The sequence below is a fragment of the Cervus elaphus genome, chromosome 24 (genome assembly GCF_910594005.1).
Source record: "Cervus elaphus chromosome 24, mCerEla1.1, whole genome shotgun sequence".
Lineage (NCBI taxonomy): Eukaryota > Metazoa > Chordata > Mammalia > Artiodactyla > Cervidae > Cervus > Cervus elaphus.
In genome coordinates, this window is record NC_057838.1 from 14,319,732 (window position 1) to 14,338,220 (window position 18,489).

Genomic DNA, 18,489 nt, shown 5'->3' on the forward strand with positions numbered 1-18,489 from the left:
ATAACACCACAGCCACAGCCATCTTTCCCAATGGATTCTTTGGCCACCCAGGTCTCTAAAGCCAACCACAGGGGCTTCACATGAGAACAGTCAGGGGCTTGTATGTACTTTGAAACCACTGTGTCTAGGAATTCAGGAACGGGTTTGCAAGGAAATCATGCCTGTTTGTCTGCGGGTGACGGGGGGATTCAGGTGGCAGGGCGAGCTGAGTCATGACACCCTGAGGGTAGGGAGACACACGGAGATGATTGAACTTTGCAGCTCTACTGGGCATGTGTGTTGACATGGATTCTGGTCATGAAAGCGGTTGTGTGGGTAGGTCCCTACTGCTGGCTCAGAGGATCTGACTTCGGGAAACCCACCGAGAGCAGGCACCCCGAAACCGAGGGAAGCATGTCCCTGACGGACTATTTTAGGGAGAGCTGCAGGGATGGCGGGTGGCTAGAAGCTGAGTCCCAGACGGGGGCTCCGCCCCCCTCTCCCAAACGCCCTCTCCTTCCCTCAGTCCCCAACTCTCTCTGTCTCCCTCCCTTCTCTCCCTCCCTCCCTCTCCCACTCAGCCTTCCCCAAGCCTCTCCCTTCAGACCCACCCTGTCCCTACAGCCCCACCCTCTCCCTCCATCCACTCGCCACTCCAACCTTGCGTCTCCCAACCTTCCACATTCCCTCTGCCCTATCTCCCACTCCCACTCCCTCGGCTGGCCCTGGCCTAGGGAAGGAGTGTGGACTGTGTGGACTGTGTGGACTCCTGGAAAGACGCAACCAGAACACAGGAGTGTCAGACCAAAAGGACTTGTGCAGAGCACAGGGTTTCTTTATTGGCTCCACGGCATGTCTGCTCTTAGCCAACCTCTTGGTCACTGGAATACTGGGATTCCTTGAGGTTCAGGTGGGCTGTGCCTCTTGGAGGGGCCCATACTTCCCACAGGTCCAGCTCTAGTGTTTGTCCCCAAAGTTGCTGGTAGTCATCCCATCCCTATGCTCTCCACCCGTCCCCCCCCCCCCCAACCTAAATCTTCCCTACTCCGAGACCTCCGTGGCTCGGCATCTGTGGCAAGAAACCTGAAAGGGGCTCAGGGAAGAAGGTGCCCCTTTCCTTTTTCTCCCTCTAAGCCTGAGGGCCTGGGGAGCCTGGCAGCATGTCCAGGAGGGCCTGGTATTCCTCCTCACTGAGGGGTGCTTCCAGGATTGCCTCAACTCCTTCTTCTCCTGCAGCGGCCCCTGGTGAAGACCAGGGCGTGTCCTGGATGAACGTGGCAGCCATGATTTCCTCTAGGAGGCTGGGTGACACGGGGAGGGATGGATGGTACCCTGGGATGACAGGAGAGGACCCCAGTCAAGGACCCAGTGAGCCCGGGATGCATGTGACGGCCAGGAGCTCATCTTGGAGGCTGGGTGAGCCTGGGAGGGCAGGGTGCTCTCCTGCATCTGCAGCGGCCCCCAGGGAAGGCCCCATCGTGTCCAGGACACCGGTGGCCTCCAAGAGCTCATCTACGAAGCTGGGTGCGCCTGGGAGGGCAGGGTGCTCTCCTGCATCTGCAGCGGCCCCCAGGGAAGGGGCCTGCGTGTCCAGGATGCCCGTGGCCTCCATGATCTCTTCTAGGAAGTTGGGTGCACCTGGGAGGGCAGGGTGCTCTCCTGCATCTGCAGAAGCCCCCGGGGAAGGCGCCTGCCATTCCGTGATGCCCGGGGCCTCCATGAGCTCATCTAGGAAGCTGGGTGCGTCTGGCAGGGCAGGGTGCACTCCTGCATCTGCAGCGGCCCCTGGGGAAGGTGCCTGCGTGTCCTGGATGCCCGTGGCCTCCACGAACTCTTCTAGGAAGCTGGGTGCACCTGGGAGGGCAGGGTGTGCTCCTGCATCTGCAGCGGACCCCAGGGAAGGGGCCTGCGTGTCCAGGATGCCCGTGGCCTCCATGAACTCTTCTAGGAAGCTGGGTGCGCCTGGGAGGGCAGGGTGCGCTCCTGCATATGCAGCGGCCCCCGCGGAAGGCGCCTGCATTTCCAGGATGCCGGTGGCCGCCAAGACCTCATCTAGGAGGTTTGTTGAGCTTGCAAGGCTGGGAGGATGGGGCTGTGGCTCTAGCGGTGGGGCCGTGCCTTCACCAACGGGTGACTCCGGCTCCCGCCTGATGTATGTCTCAGGCTGTAGAGGCGGCAGGATGGCCCCTGGCCCAGGCTGCCAAGGGGCCGTGTCAGCAGGGGAGCACGCGGCCCAGGGCACTGCAACCTGGGGAGGAGCTGGTGGCTTCTCACTTGGCTGGAGAGCCACCGGGCTGGGCTGGATCACGAAGAACATCAACGGCTGGCCCACACAGACCCCAGAGGCAGTCGCGGGCACCCAGAAGGTGGGGGCGCCCAAAGGAGCGGCTGCAGCCAAGGGTGGCATGCTCTCCTGTGTCTGAGAGGGGCCAAGGGGAGGAGAGGTGCTGTGGACAGCGGGTGGGGCCCTTCGTTCCTCTGGAGCAGGAGCGGTCGTGGCCGATGCGCCGCCTGGTCCTCGGGCCTGGACATTGCCAGGCCCCCTTGCGCTCTGCTGGGGGTGCCGAGCTCTTCGGTTTTGAAACCATATCTAGGGGAGCAAAAGGCAGACAGGCACATCAGAAGTCGTGACCGTCCAGATCAACGTGCTGGCGCCTCTGTGGCACCCATTCGACACCCCGCCTGGCCACCCGTCCTCTGATCTGGCAGGCCCAGGGTGAGTTCTGCAGGGCCATTTTCTGCAAACGAATCCCTGGGCCCTGGGAAATGAGGGGTGCCTGCAGGGCCAAAAGCGCCACATAACCCACCACTCAGCCCACCAACTTTCGGCCCCCTGCCCCCTAGCCCAAGCCCCGGCCCAAGCCGACGTGTATCCAGCTCCAAAGGCTTGGCAGGGCTGAACGCGCCCGTCTCCTGGGCCACGGCCTGGGCCCATGCGCTGGGTGGAGAACGTACCTGGATTCGAGCTTCTGGGATTCCCGTCTGACGAGCCAGTTCTTCCCTGGTGGCAATCCCCGGAAAGCGATCCCTCGTGAAGGCTTGCACAAGGATCCTTGTTTGAGAAGGAGAGATGACTGTCCTCTTTCTCCTGGCCTCTCTGGCCGAGTCTTCTACCAAGGAAAGAACACACCGAGAGGAGAGGACTTTAAGGCCCATGGGACCTTGACAACACAGATACCCTAGATGGTGTGCAGGGGGTGGACAGTCCCACACACATGAATCACTTCAGGTGGCTCTGCAGCCGGGGCGGGGTTCTAGGGAATACACCCACAGATGGATCGCGTGCCTGGATCCATGGTGGAGGTGTGCATGCACACACGCACACACGCACACTCGGCACACATGCATGCCCCTGTGTGTCTCCTTGTTCCTCCGGTCTTGCCGCAGAGTGCCCTGAAGCATGCTCCTCGGCCAAGGTTGCCTGGGTGGCCGGAGGCTAAAGTTCCTGACGGGGACTGGGGAGAGGGTGCAAAAGGGGAACAGTGCTGCCCGTCTATGCCTCCTGGGGTCATGGTGGCCCTATGTGGGTCACTGATGGGGGAAGCAACCAGACGGCCCTGTTTCCTCCCTCCTTGGTGTTTCTGAGCCTCTAGTGGTCATCCACCAGCAGAGAGAATTCTCTGTCAAGAGGGGGAGGTTTCGGGACCCTCTCTGGGAGGCTTGCCTTTGCAGAACTCTGGGTAACTTCCCTTGAGGGGAAGACTGAGGTCGAGGAGGTGTCGACGGTGGCCTGGCCGTGGACCGTGGCGCCCCTTCCCCGTCTTGGCGCATATTTGCAGACGGCGATCGGCTCTGCTTTAACCATCGTCTTCGTTGGTTCTGAAACCAGACCTAGGGGCAAACAGAGAGAATCCGTCCTCAAGAGAAAGGTGTCCAGATGCTTTCTGCTGACGCGGATCGGCACGGGGAGCCTGAGAGGGAGAACGGGTGGAGAGAGGGGGCCCTACCTGAACTCTGCTTTTGGCAATGCCAAGCTCTCGGGCCAGTCGTTCCTGGTCGCTATCCCAGGGTAGGGGTTCTGTTGAAAGAGCGCTTGCAGGGTGTCCTTCTGGCTCAGCTTCAGAATGAGCCTCCTCCTTCGAGATCCTCCGGCGATGGGTCCTGTGGAAGAGACGAAAGGGAAAAGTCTCAGAGGACGTGGGGGTGGTAGAGGACTCGACGGAAGTGCCCAAGCATGCTCCCCGCCCAGGGCCGTTGCCCCTGTGCCTCAGCAAAGCCGGGAGCCCGGGGACACCTCTGCATATGGAAGTCACTTGGCTACACCCCGAGAGCCAGGCTGAGAGTCAAGTGCAGTCGGGAAATATCCCAACCCCCACCCACGCCGGAATCCAAGGAACACCAGCAAGCAGAAAGGAAGCCAAACCCACCCCTGAAACAAAGCTGGCAAGAAATCCCACCCACCAAAGACCAGCACACCTTCGCGCTTGTTTGTTGAGACATTTTTCCACCTGCCTGAGCAGATGCCTGGAAAACGTCTCGATGGGACCTCTCCCACAATTCCCTCCATCACGATGCCAATGCGGGGGTGGGGGGGGCAACCTGGCTTCTCGGAGTTAACAGGATCCCGGGCCGTATTTGCCGTCACTAGGGGAACAGGAAATGAAAGGGAAGGAAGCCGAAGCGAAGCCCAACACGCAACGCCTGACGGAAGACAGAAGGCCCTAGGCCATTGTGGAGAGCAAGCCACTGAAGGTGGCAGAGCCACAGAGCTCTCTGACTTCCATTTCCATGGCAAGATGAGGAAATAGGGCCCCATGCCAGTTCCCCTACCGGCCCCCCGACCACACAACCAACACCATCATCACAGAAAAGAGAAAGGAGAAGCCATATGTGTGCCAAAGGAGCCAAACGACCAAACGGTGCCTCTCTGGGCACACCTGACGCCTGGAAACCAGGGACCCAGCCGACCGGTGCCTGGCTTTCTTGTTGGTCAGTCGACACTCTTGCCGTATACCCTGGCTGGGCGATCCACAGGCCCCCAAATCCGTGATCAGATCCCAGGGATTGAGGCCAAACGTACTGCCTGTTGTATGGTTGTCACTGGATGAAGCCATGGTGGGAGGCCACAACGACGCTGTCGACTGCTGGCCTAGTGTGCCAGAACCGAGCAGTTCAGGACTTTTGATAGAGTGAGGTTGTTTTCCCCCTATGTATGTAAATGAGGTGTTTAGATGTACGGGTCGTCCCTGGCCTCTTTCCAAGCTGAGACCCTGGATAGAATCCTGTGTATCTGTGGGCTTTCATGGCACAGCCCATGCCACAGACCCCTGGAGTCCACCTTGGGCTGGGCGGGCCATTTGGGGCCTTGGTTTGTGGTCCTGCCAAGCAGCAGCGTGATCAGCCCCTGGCTCGGGGGCCATCAGCAGTTCACAGAGTCCTAACTTCCCGGGAATTCCCCTATGTCCCTTTGAAATTGCTGCCCATTCCCCCCTTCCCAACGTGCCTTGCCTTCTGAAGCTCTCTAGGTTTTCCTGCGTTTTTACATTCCACACGTCCGTTGGCCTCAATGGCCTCTGCTGATGCTCCGAGCCATTCCCGGACACTGGCTGCTCTCTCAAGTGCCTCCACCTAGATCCCTCGCTTTCCTTGCCTCCCTTTCCCACATCCCTCCCCAATTCCTCCGTGCCCCCCGGCATCCTTTCTGTACAGTAGTCCCAGTCCACCACTCCCAGGGCTTTGAGTTGCCTGGGAGCTCAAGGCTACTGCCAGAGACGTGATGGCCCAGCATCTCAAATGACAGCTCACACCATTTGGGGATTTTTTGGTGAAGCCTGATACTCGCACCTCTCCAGCCCACCCACCTATCCAAGTGCCTTGAGAGTCCCATGAAATGGGACAGTGTACCTCCTACTGAGGAAGGAGGTTCCACTAAGCCAAGGAAGGAAGCATGGATGTTCTGGACAGAATGAAGCCCTGAACTGTGCCAACAATGGGACATGGAAAGAGTGTGTGCTTTGTTCAAGAGACAGAGGGCAGAGAGGAGAAGGAGCAGGCAATCAGGAGGCAGGAGTAGACAAAAAAGGAAGAAGGCCTAAGACAAAGAAGGTAGCAGTTCCTGTCCACTGCCCTGCCCTCCCCTAGCACAACCCACACCCCCACTCCCGAGGCTTTGAGTTGTTTGGAGCTCAAGTCTACTGCCCGAGTCCTGTTGGGGCAGCATCTCTGATGGCAGCTCATGCCATTCTGGTTTTTTTCAGGTGCAGTCAGGTATCCGTACCACACACCCCTACCCACTCCTCGCCCACTCCAAGTACCGTGGAGAGATCTGAGAAGGGGGACAGTGTACCCCCTACTGTTATGAAGGAGGTTCCTCTAAGCCAAGGAAGGAAGCTAGAGTTTACTGAGCTTCTTGATTACAGGACCGAAATTAAGGATAACAGACCATTCTCAATTATACAAGGTTAAATTGTGCCTTAGTGCAACCCAGGTACAGCCCCCTAGGTGGCATGAGAAGAGGACTAAGGCATCAGATTATCATACCAAGACCAGCTAGCACTCATGCTCACCTAGTTAGTGTGATAGATTATTATGGCCACTGTGGCTGGTCAAAACCAGTAACTACAGCCAAACTCACACTGACACCCAGGTTTGCCTTACAAGTGTGGGGCAATGCAGAGTAGGAAATTGACCCCCATGTGCTGCCAACACTCTAGAAATAGCAAAAGGGCACTGAAGCCAAGATGATTTTGGGGAGTGAGATGTATCAGGGCATAGCACTCGGATCAGCAGCCAGTATGGACAGGCAGAAAGGTGACTAAGTCTGGTATATAGACTAGGCACTGGAAAAGCAGTCAGTGTGGGGGCATCTACTCTGCCACATTGGGGCCTGAAGATATCAGAAATAATCCCAATGCTAATTAGCTGCCAAAAAGACACCTAGTCCTACTGCCCAATACCTCCAGCAGAAAAATAGTGCCTTTTCCCTCAAAGGGACTTTGAGTGGCACGTTTGTTTATCTCATAGGTGTTGAGATCATTATCAACACCACAGAACCACAAATAGTCTACAAAACTTCCTCCAACACACACCCGACAAACCCTTTTCCCCCATCACTATATACCAAGCACCCATGGGGTCCAAGTGCAGCTCATCTGGGGAGACTTCCAGCCAGGTCAGCCAGGAGTGATGCTCACAAGCAGCCATCTGAGCAAGAAGACTGACAGCAATAGTGACAGGCAGCATACCATGCCAGCATTTCATACATGGCATGAAAGCCACGGGGCAGGGGCATAGGGACTGTACAGGTAAGGAACAGCTCAGATGAAACTGGGCCCCTAGGAAACCAACCAGGGCAGCACCTCCACAGAGATGGGGCAGGTGGCACCCTCCAAGAAGGGTGGCCCTATTTCTTGGAGGTCAGGCAGCCTTAGCCATATCCATGCTTTCTATGACCCAGCCCCACCACTAATCCCACTTGAGAAGCATCCATCGCCATGGAAAAGCTGTCCACATGCTCATCATCCCATCTGTATCTACCCTAATCTTCTTCACCATGGGTCCCACATCCAAAGGGAATGTTTTCAGAGAGCAACCACATTCATGCCTGTGTACTACCAGAGGCTTTGACACAGGATAGGAGCAAGCAAGGCAGCTCCTCATAGTGAGGGAACAGATAAGTTGAAAATGAGCATTCCCCCTTAGCACACAACCTGGGAACCACACATATATCCATGCCTGTGCTAGACACCAGGCTGGGCGGACCCTCCCTGACTCAGAGTAGGAAAGCACAGACCATAGTAGTCAAAGGGAGGTGGTGGTCAGCTGCACCATGGGGCCATCACAGGGGAAGTTAGCAAGCTCTGCTCACCGGCAGTGGCACCTCACCAATGGATGCCACACATTTTGAAAGTGCAACACCTTAAGGGGTCAGTACCCCACCCCCCAACTAGCTCTCAGATCACTAGAGAGGGCTTTTTCCACCAAGGCACACATTCTCCAATCATTACCATTTCCCAGTGAGACCCTCAGAGGCACTTCAACAGGTGCCAGGGCTTAGTTACGTCTGGAGTAATTCATAGCAGAAGTAATCAATGGACCAACCTGAGACTTCATAGTGAAGGCTGGGAAGCACTGCCTCTAATTCATCTGGGTCTCACCTGAAGTCTAAGCCCTCTTAGCATTGCCTGCCCTGCACCATTGTTCATGTGTCCATATATAACCCTGGCAAAGGGGGACTCACAGCACCCATCAAGCCAAGTCCATTGCCCTTGCCACATAATCGGGATGACCATAATGAAGCACCTGCCCCACAAGTGGGGAAGGTGTGTCCCCATTATCTTGATCTTTAAGAAAAAAACTCAAAGAGTGCCCTCACTACAGTGCAAACAAGAGAGGCTCAATGAGAAGAGAAAATAATACCACCACCCAGTCTCAAGCATCTGAGGGAAGACCTGTAACTCTTCAGGAGAATAACAAGCAAGTCAGTAAAACACACTTGTGGGCTGGTGGAGCACACAACACCAGGGCCCAGCCCTCTTCATGGTAGGAAGAACCACTCAAGAAACACAAACCAAGAAAGTGAAGGGTGAGGCATCAGAGGACCTCAGCCTTGTCAATGCCATTATACAGATATTGGAAGACTGAAATCACACCAGATTCCACATCCCTGCTTTCTACACACCAGGGGGTAGAAAGGCAAGGTGAGGGACCATGGGCAAGAAAACAAGCAAACAAACAAAAAAACAGCCCTGCTAACATGAGTTCATCCATCATCTAGAATGGCTTAGACACATCCTCAGAGAGCCCATCATCAGTATAGTACATAATCATGGTACATAAAACCTCCAAGAAGGAGGTCTAATGAGAACAATCACTGGCAGAGTCTGCTTCAGCCTTACCAGCCACGTTTTCTCAGGTGAGTATGCCCAACAACCCCAGGAAGATTACACCTAATGCATGGCATGGGATCTCTGAGATAGAGCTGTCTGAATCACTACCAGGTGCCTCTGGTAGGGAGCACACAGGATAGAAAACCCACCATGCATGGCTTTACGTCCCTTGCATTGCCATCAACTGCACTGCAGGTTGTCAGATATACCCTCAAGAACCAGCACTCAGGTTCAGGGGGAGTCAAGAAAGTGAAAATAGAGTTGGTATAAACTGATAGTTAAGTCTAGAGCCCAGTGCATGCCCAGAAATCAAAGTTGCTTGCCAACAGACACCAAAAAAACTCCAAGCCAACACCTACCTGGCAGCAAAAAATGCTCACTTTGGGTGAAAAAATTACTGTGCACAGCAATCTGGTCTATCCACAAATTTCAAGGGGCCCCTGGGACCTCACTCTGGCAACAGGTTCCCAGTACTACCCCATTACCACCAGTCCCAGGGCTCTCAGGGCCATATGGTGGACCCAGGTATTGTGGTGGTGATAGGGTAACAGGCAGGAAGGCCAGGGGTCTTCCAAGGGAGGAAATAGGCTGCAAGTGTCAGACATATTTTTATTCCTCCCTCAAGCAGCAGGAGGAAACAAATGCTCTACGGAAATGTTTTTCTTAAGCTAAGTTAATAAAATTTATGTATTTCCTTTGGGATTTGCCTTTCTTCAAAATGGTTCCACCTAAGACTAACTTTTTTCTTTTCTCAAACCCTGGGCTGATAATTCAACAAACCAGTATTTATATCAATTGTTTCATGGCCGGGGGATGACACACTTCATGCCATCCTATCTCAAAAATGCATATTGTGGGAGAAGGGCCTGGTGAAACTCCCTCAGCCTTGGGGTGTCTCTCTTATCTGGTTAATAACTTTCTAACAGACATAAAACAGCTTGCTAACACTAGCAAGGGGGGGGGCACTCTTTGCCCGCTTCTGATGTCTATGTCAGAAGCTTTGTCCATTTTCACTTTAATAAAACTCTGCTATACAAAAGCTCTTGAGTGATCAAGCCTGGTGCCTGGTCCCAAAGTTAAATCTTCTTCAGAGATCACGAATCTGACATCATTCACCATAAGCAATCAGTGGCAGAGGGTCAAGCACTAAGAACATGAGGGTGAGTGAACCAGGCAAATCCCCTCCCAATTCATCCAAAGAACTGGTCTGTCCAAGTTTCTGAATAGGGACTTGGTGAAAAACACAGAGGGAGCTCTGAGACTGCGCCCCTCCCATTTCACTTTTCACAGCCCATGCTGGCCCCCACGTCCAGAGTGGAACTTTGAAAAATCAAATTCAGTGACCAGGACTCAAGCCTGCATGCCACTGAGCCACTCATGCCCTCCACAGGCCTCACCTCACACCTGTCCTTATCTCTGGAGTGGGAAGCAGAGAGGAAATGGGGAAATTAGTAAGGTTAACACAAAATGATCAGGTCATGTGCATGGAAGCGAGGACACTCTTTCCCTTTCCCCTACAGCAGCCTGACCAGAGTCAGGTCGGGTCACAGCTGGAGGAGCACTGTGAATGCTGGTTAGACCAGGCCAGGCAGCCTCAACCCTGGGCTCTGGAGCAGAGTGCGGATCACCACCAACCTCCAACCAACCAAAGGAAAAAAACCCTACATCCCCCATCTTCAGCGAGAGTATGAGATGCCCATGCTCCCCATGCAACCACAATGGTCGCCAATGGAGCCGCTGGTCTCTCAAAACTCTGCCTCGGGTCCAGAGACCAAATTCCATCCCTTGAGAAAGCTGCCCGTCGCCAGAGGAAGAGATAACATAAAAGCGACCGCCAGATGGCGCCCGACAAGAGGCGCCAACGTCCGCGGGTATTCTGCTGATCGCCTATTCTTGCTCGTAGACAGAGGAGCCTGGCGGGCTACAGTACATTCGCAAAGAGTGGGACCAGACTGAGCATGCATGCACGCAGCCTGAGGGTGTGTACTTGTTGCACAGACTCAGGAACTCTTCCTGGCCGGCTGAAGGCCTCAGTTTCAGACTGGAGGCATGGCCTTGGAGCTAGTTCCCAGTTGGGCACCACTTGACGCCAGACGACTCCGGTGCGTTCCCCAGACTGGCGAGGGAGGGGTGGGGGCGGGGGGGGGACTAGGAAAATATTGGCAGGAGGGTGCCTAAAGAAGAAACAATCCCCAAGCGATCCCTGGGTGGAGAAAAGCCCGGGGAGACTCCGGGGAATGGGACAGCAGGCACCGGCTGCCCAGGGCTGCATGAGCAAGACCCTGGGCTTCCCTCAGCTCTTGCGAGGGAGGTAGCAAGGGAGTGAGGCAGGGAGGGCGGGAGCGAGGGAGGGAGGCAGAGAGGGGACGAGGGCAGGAAGGCAGGGAGGGAGGGAGGGAAGGTCTGCTGCTGCTGCCCAGACACTCAGTCGTGTCCCACTCTTTGCCTCCCGGTGGGCTGTAGCCCACCAGGCTCCTCTGTCCATGGGATTCTTCTGGCAAGAATACTGGAGTAGGGTGCCATTTCCTCTTCCAGGAGATATTCCCGACCCAGGGATCAAACCTGTGTGTTTTGGATTTGCAGGCGAATTCTTTACTAATGGCACCACCTGGCAACCCAGGAGGGAAGATGAGGTCTGACAAATGAAAATCAGGCAAGTGCTCAGAAAACAAGGCAGAAATTGCTGTTATTGTCGTCCTTTTGAATGGAGGTCTTTTGAAAGCAGACTGGATAAGTACGTAAGTTAGAAAGGATGATACACTTGAACCTGTGCAAGTGGAAATAAGAATCTATCTCTTCATAAATCATGACAAAGTCTAAAGACAACAAGTGGGTGTGTGTGGGACACTGGGGAAAATGCTCTTGTGGTCAAGAGAACATGGATTTTAGCATGACTTGTCACAATAACAGGAAAAAAGTTTTGTGTGAAAGTCAATAGCTATCCATTAAATAAATCAAGTTCTGAGGCAATCTATGCAATGCTACACTATAAATGCTTTGGAAATATGTTAAATGTTGATGATCCATTGTAGTCCATTTAAAATAGAAAAACAAAAACACCACCAAGACTCAGTTTGTAGAACTTCCTCCTTCTGATTTTTTAAAAAGTAAATAAAAACAGAGAACAAAGCACTTGTCTGATAAGGGATCCTATCCAAGAAAACCAAGAACATACTGAACTCAACCTCGGAAAAACAAGCAGCCTAATGAAAACACTGGGCAGGAGGCTGGAACAGACTTACACCTCACAGTTCAGACAAACAGGAACCCCAGATGAATCACATTCCACTTTATGATGATCCCTCATTCATCATGACATCCACAAAGATAAACTCAACAGGGATCAAAGACTTCAACCTGATACTGAAACTGTAAAACTCCTGGAAGAAAACATAAGCAGTATGTGCACTCTTTGACATCAATCTTAGCAAGATTTTCTTTGGATCTTTCAAAAAGAATGAACAACCTGGAAAAAATGGGCAGGAGATCCAAGTGGATTTTTTTCCCACAGGAAAAATATACAGATGGCCAACAGGCACATGGAAAGATGCTCAACATCACTCCTTACTGGGGAGATGCACATCAAAACCACAGTGAGATATCACCTCACATCTGACAGAATGGCTATCCTACAAAGTACTATAGACAGCAGGTGAAGATGTGGAGAAATGGGAATCCTTGTGCACTGTTGATGGGGATGTCCATTGGTACAACTGCTATGGAAAATGATACAGAGATCCTCAAACAAAATACTATCTTATGATCCACTGCTGAACATTTTCCCAAGGAAAACAAGAACATGAAAAAGAAATATGCACCCCTGTGTTCATGTTACTCTTATTGACGAGAGCAAAGATACAGAGACCACCTAAATGCCCATGAGTAGATGAATGGATTAGAAAGAAAGAAAAACTTATGTTTATAGAGGCTCTGCCTGTAAGCACAACCTTCGCCCTAAAACCCAGTTATGCCTCACACTCTAAGCCTTTACACAAGACAAAACACACTAGTTTAGTCACTAAACAGAGCCAAGGACCTTTAGTTACTCCTCAAGAGTCGTAGATAATATTCTGAGCCATATCCTGTGAGCTGTTTTTCAGATACTGAAGTCCCCTCACCAGACAGAAGAAGCTGACTATGTGATGAGAGGATGACTGCATGATGACCAGACAGAAGCTATGACATAAGCTGCTCCACTTCCAGGAACTGTCACCAAGAAGCAGGAACAAATGCTGAAACTAGAGATTAACTGTTCTCAAAACAACAAAGATGATGCTGAATGGGCTGCTATGTCACTGATATCAAGATGACTGTCGGAGCTGACTGTGCCATCCTGCCCCCTCCCCCCATCCATACAACCCTGAAACTCCCCTTTAAAATCTTCTGTCTCCTGAGCAGCAATAAGGAGTTGGTTCTTGGACACAAGTCTACGTTCTCCCTTGGCTGCTGGCATCCAAAAGAAAACCACCCTTCCTTTCCCACCAATCCCTGTCTCTTGAAAATTGGCTGTCTAGTGGCAAGCAGTCAGACCTGCTTTTGGTAACGTGCCTATGGATCTCCCTCGGAGATCAATTTTATTTACTTTAGCTCTTCCTAAGTAAAAAATTACATGAACCCAAGTACCTGTCAGTCTGTTCTTTCTGTCCCATTTCTTAGAAAATAACCAGATTAAATAAAAAATGTGGAGGGGCTTCCATGGTGGTCCAGTGGTTAAGAATCCGCCTTGCTAAGCAAGGGTCATAGGTTCAATCCCTGTTCCAGGAAGTTCCCACCCGCCTTGGAACAACGAAGCCTGTGTGCCACAACTGCTGAGCATATGAGCTGCAACTGCTGCAGCCACGTTCTGCAACAACAGAAGCCCAAGCAGTGCAACAAGAATAGACCTCACTCATCAGAACTAGAAAAGGCCCAAGTGCAACAACAGAGACCCATCACAGCCAAAATATAAATAAATATTTTTTATTTTGCAAAATATAGAGATTTTCTTTGAAAATGTATTTGACACATTTATCTATATTCTAGCAGTCTTCGAATGTCATGACAGTGTAGTATGTAAACAATAAAGTTGTGAATATTATGATATAATCATGCACCAACTTTCTAAGTCAGCACAATTTTACTTTGACACAATTTCACACAGTCCTCACTTTGCAGGGTAGTTCAAGGATCATAAAATGATCATGAAAGCTGAACCTGAATAAAGAATAGATAAATGTCTTTGTACAACTGAATCACTTTGTTCTACAACTAAACTAACATAACATTGTGAATCAATTATACCCCAATTGAAAATAAAAAGTAAAAAAAAAAAAGCCATCTTGCTAAACAGTGGGGAAAATACAATTGTTCAAGGACATTGAAAACTTTTTTCAAAACATTCAAAATTCTCTTATTAACAATTAAAAATATATAACACAAAACACCAAAACTATTATTTATTATTCTATAATTGAAAACATTAAAATTCACATTCCAGGATGTCTGGCTCTAGGTGAGTGATCACAGCATCGTGAATATCTGGGTCATGAAGATCTTTTTTGTACAGGTCTTCTGTGTATTCTTGCCACCTCTTCTTAATATCTTCTGCTTCTATTAGGTCCCTACAATTTCTGTCCTTTATTGAGCCCATCTTTGCATGAAATGTTCCCTTGGAATCTCTAATTTTCTTGAAGAGATCTCTAGTCTTTCCCATTCTATTGATTTCCTCTATTTCTTTACATTGATCATTAAGGAAGGCTTTCTTATCTCTCCTTGTTATTCTCTGGAACTCTGCATTCAAATGGGTATATCTTTCTTTTTCTCCTTTGCTTTTCACTTCTTTTCACAGCTATTTGTAAGGCCTCCTCAGACAGTCATTTTGCTTTTTTGCATTTTTTTTCTTGGGGATGGTCTTGATTCCTGTCTCCTGTACAATGTCACAAACCTCCATCCATAGTTCATCAGGCAATCTGTCTATCAGATCCAGTCCCTTAAATCTATTTCTCACTTCCACTGTATAGTCATAAGGGATTTGATTTAGGTCATACCTGAATGGTCTAATGGTTTTCTCCACTTTCTTCAATTTCAGTCTGAATTTGGCAATAAGGAGTTCATGATCTGAGCCAAAATCTGCTCCCAGTCTTGTTTTGCTGACTGTATAGAGCTTCTCCATCTTTGGCTGCAAAGAATATAATCAACCTGATTTCAGTGTCGACCATCTGGTGATTTCCATGTGTAGAATCTTCTCTTGTGTGTTGGAAGAGGGTGTTTGCTGTGACCAGTGCTTTCTCTTGGCAGAACTCTATTAGCCTTTGTCCTGCTTCATTCTGTACTCCAAGGCCAAATTTGCCGGTTACTCCAGGTGCTTCTTGACTTCCTACTTTTGCATACCAGTCCCCTGCAATGATAAGGACATCTTTTTGGGGTGTTAGTTCTAGAAATTTAGAGAATATTTTAAAAAATCTATCCAGGGCAAGGCAGGAAACTCACTCACCATACTTGATAGAAAATTCTCAGAATTTTAAAAAATGGTTAACTTATTTTTGAAATGATCCTTCAGTGAGTCCAAGAAACACAGATACTGACAAAGGTGAAATTTCAATATATGTAGAAACTATGAAAAATCACTGCATGTCATTTGAACTAATCTCAAACTTTTTTAAACTTATCAAGCCATCTAAAGGGGAGTGAATTAGACCCATGAATTCTAGGGAAGGAGAAAAAAATCAGGTAGATCAAGTGATAAACATATAGAAACAAAGATAGATAGACAATCATACACACACGTATATACATATAAAGATGATGGATATTAGATGGATACTCTAAAATTGTTTATCTTAAAATGGTTTCTGAAACACCCCTACATCTTCACATTCCAAAGTCATGGTCCTATTAAATGTAAGGCATTTAGCTCAAAGATGAGTCTCTGCCTCCTGAAAGGTCGGTCTTGAAAGGGAAAAAGAACATCTTATGTCTTAAGTGTAACAATACATATTCTGTGTAGGCATTATCCATCTTCACTGCCTATTGATTCATGGATTTGGGATGACATAAAGCATTGTTGCTGTTGTTTAGTCACTAAGTCATGTCCAAATCTTTTGTGACCCCATGGACTGTAGCCTGCCAGGCTCCTCTGTCCATAGGATTTCTCAGGCAAGAGTACTGGAGTAGGTTACCATTTCCTTCTCCAGGGGATCTTCCTGGCCCAGGGATCAAATCTATGTCTTCTGAATTGCAAGCAGATTCTTTACCACTGAACCACCAGGGAAGCCACATAAAGCATTGTAAATTCTGTCTATTTCTCAAGAAAGAGTACAATTTCTGATTCTGTAATCCAGTCATTGAGTTTCCTGAGTTGAGTTTGTGTTATCATGCAAGGTTCTGATTCACATCCTTCATATATTATAAGTAATTATGACACAAAGACTGATAAGATATATTATTCTTCCTGCTATACATTTCATGAAGATGTCCATGCATCAACATGGGAATAGTCACTGGGATTCACAAATGGCAATGAAAATGCTGTGAAGCACAGCTGTAGTGACTTTCTCTACAGGCCTTGCAAGGCCAACTAAGTATTTTTTCATTTATACTTGAAAGCATGTCATTTGACCATATGATAAAAGAAATAAAATTGCAGATCAAGATGAGATATGAAATAGAAGAGTACTAGTACCCAGCTATGAAGCTACTGGTCGGTCTAGTGGAGGAGAAAAGTTTGCCTCAGGAAACCTGTAGATGAGTTCAGTATTCAGCAGTCTTTTACAGTATTCAATAATCTTTCCCAGCATCAGGGTCTTTTCCAATGAGTCAGTTCTTCGCATCAGGTGGCCAAAGTATTGGAGTTTCAGCTTCAGCATCAGTCCTCCCAATGAATATTCAGGACTGATTTCCTTTAGGATGGACTGGTTGGATCATCTCACAGTCCAAGGGACTCTCAAGAGTCTTCAATACCGCAGTTCAAAAGCATCAATTCTTCAGCACTCAACTTTCTTTATGATCCATATCTCACATCTATACATGACTACTGGAAAAACCATAGCTTTGACTAGGCGGAGCTTTGTCAGCAAAGTAATATCTCTGTTTTTTAAATATGCTATCTAGGTTGGTCATAGCTTTTCTTCCGAGGAGCAAATGTCTTTTAATTTCATGGCTGCAGTCACCATCTGCAGTGATTTTGGAGCTCAAAAAAATAAAGTCTGTCACGGTTTCCTTTGTTTCCCCATCCTTTTTCCATGAAGTGATGAGACCAGTTGCCATGATCTTAGTTTTTAGAATGTTGAGTTTGAAGCCAGCTTTTTCACTCTCTTTCACTTTCATCAAGAGGCTCTTTAGTTCTTCTTCACTTTCTGCCATAAGGGTGGTGTCATGTGCATATCTGAGGTTATTGATATTTCTCCCGGCAATCTTGATTCCAGCTTGTGCTTCATCCAGCCCAGCATTTTGCATGATGTACTCTGAATATAAGTTAAATATGTTCCCAATTTGGAACAAGTCAGTTGTTCCATGTCCGGTTCTAACTGTTGCTTCCTGACCTACATACAGATTTTTCAGGAGGCAGGTAAGGTGGTCTGGTATTCCCATCTCTTGAAGAGTTTTCCACAGATTGTTGTGATCTACACAGTCAAAGGCTTTGGTGTAATCAATAAAGCAGAAATAAATATACCTAAGCTGTATTTGGAAATATGTAAATTATGTTACATAAAGCAATCCACGGGGGGCGGGGAATGCAATGTGATATGTAAATAGTTAGTAGTACGTTATGTCTATTTGACCACCAAAAAAAAAAAAAAAAAATCCTGGAATGCAAAAAACAAAAAAATAGGCATAGGTAAACAGTATTTTCTGTCTCTTTTGAAAATTATTATAATGGTAAAGATACAGACCATTGAGGGTAAAAGCCCCAAAGTAATGAACATGCAATAACACCAACTGCAGATGCCTCCTTTGATGTGAGGTGGAAAAGAGGGTAGAGATTAGGGTCCTGTGGCGGTAAACACTACAGGAGGTCACGTGACCTTAAAGCCCTATATAAGTTGGCTGGTCAGAAAAGTTCCTCATACATTTTCACGGCTGCATTTCAAACTCACCTTTTCCAAGAGTGTCAACCAGCACCCACACTTCATAGGCCATAGTGATAGACAGGTGAACCAGAGCTCAAGCTCAGGTTGGCATTCTGTAAATTTGATATTCAGCATATTTCTCTTTCGCTAATTAGACAAGTGCTCAAATATTTTCCTGATTGCACTTAGGAAATGGAGGACCTTTTTTGTTTGTTTGCCTTGTTTCTTTGTTTGCTTATTTTTTCCCCGCATTTGCACATTTATATAGCCTTAGGTGGGCTTCCCAGGTGACACTAGTGGTAAAGAACATGCCTGCCAATGCAGGAGACACAAGAGACTCTGCTTGACCCCTGGGTCAGGAAGATTCCCTGGAGGAGGGCATAGAAAGTCACTCCAGTGTTCTTGCCTGGAGAATCCCATGGACAGAGGAACCTGGTGGGTCACTGTTTGTAGGGTCACAAAGAATTGGACATGACCAAAGTGACTTAGCACATAGTCTTAGATGGGCACCATTGGTAGTATACAAGTAGGGTTTTAATACAAAGCAAGACATCAGAATCTCTTACTCCATACACATGTTCCAAACATGATTACTATATTCTATGGGACACCATACTCTGAAATGCCTTTTCCCA

The 18,489-nt window shown here is 49.1% G+C and overlaps 1 protein-coding gene across 1 annotated transcript; it reads right to left on the reverse strand.

The window, feature by feature from the left end:
- Nucleotides 1-1,020: 1,020 nt before the first annotated feature.
- On the reverse strand, nucleotides 1,021-17,924 carry LOC122683240 (double homeobox protein 4C-like). The gene is given in 10 exon segments (XM_043886876.1): nucleotides 1,021-1,048; nucleotides 1,566-2,166; nucleotides 2,254-2,398; nucleotides 2,504-2,569; nucleotides 2,935-3,089; nucleotides 3,430-3,434; nucleotides 3,644-3,810; nucleotides 3,927-3,973; nucleotides 3,976-4,080; nucleotides 17,882-17,924. Coding segments are annotated over 10 exon segments (1,362 nt in total).
- Between the last annotated feature and the right edge of the window lie 565 nt (nucleotides 17,925-18,489).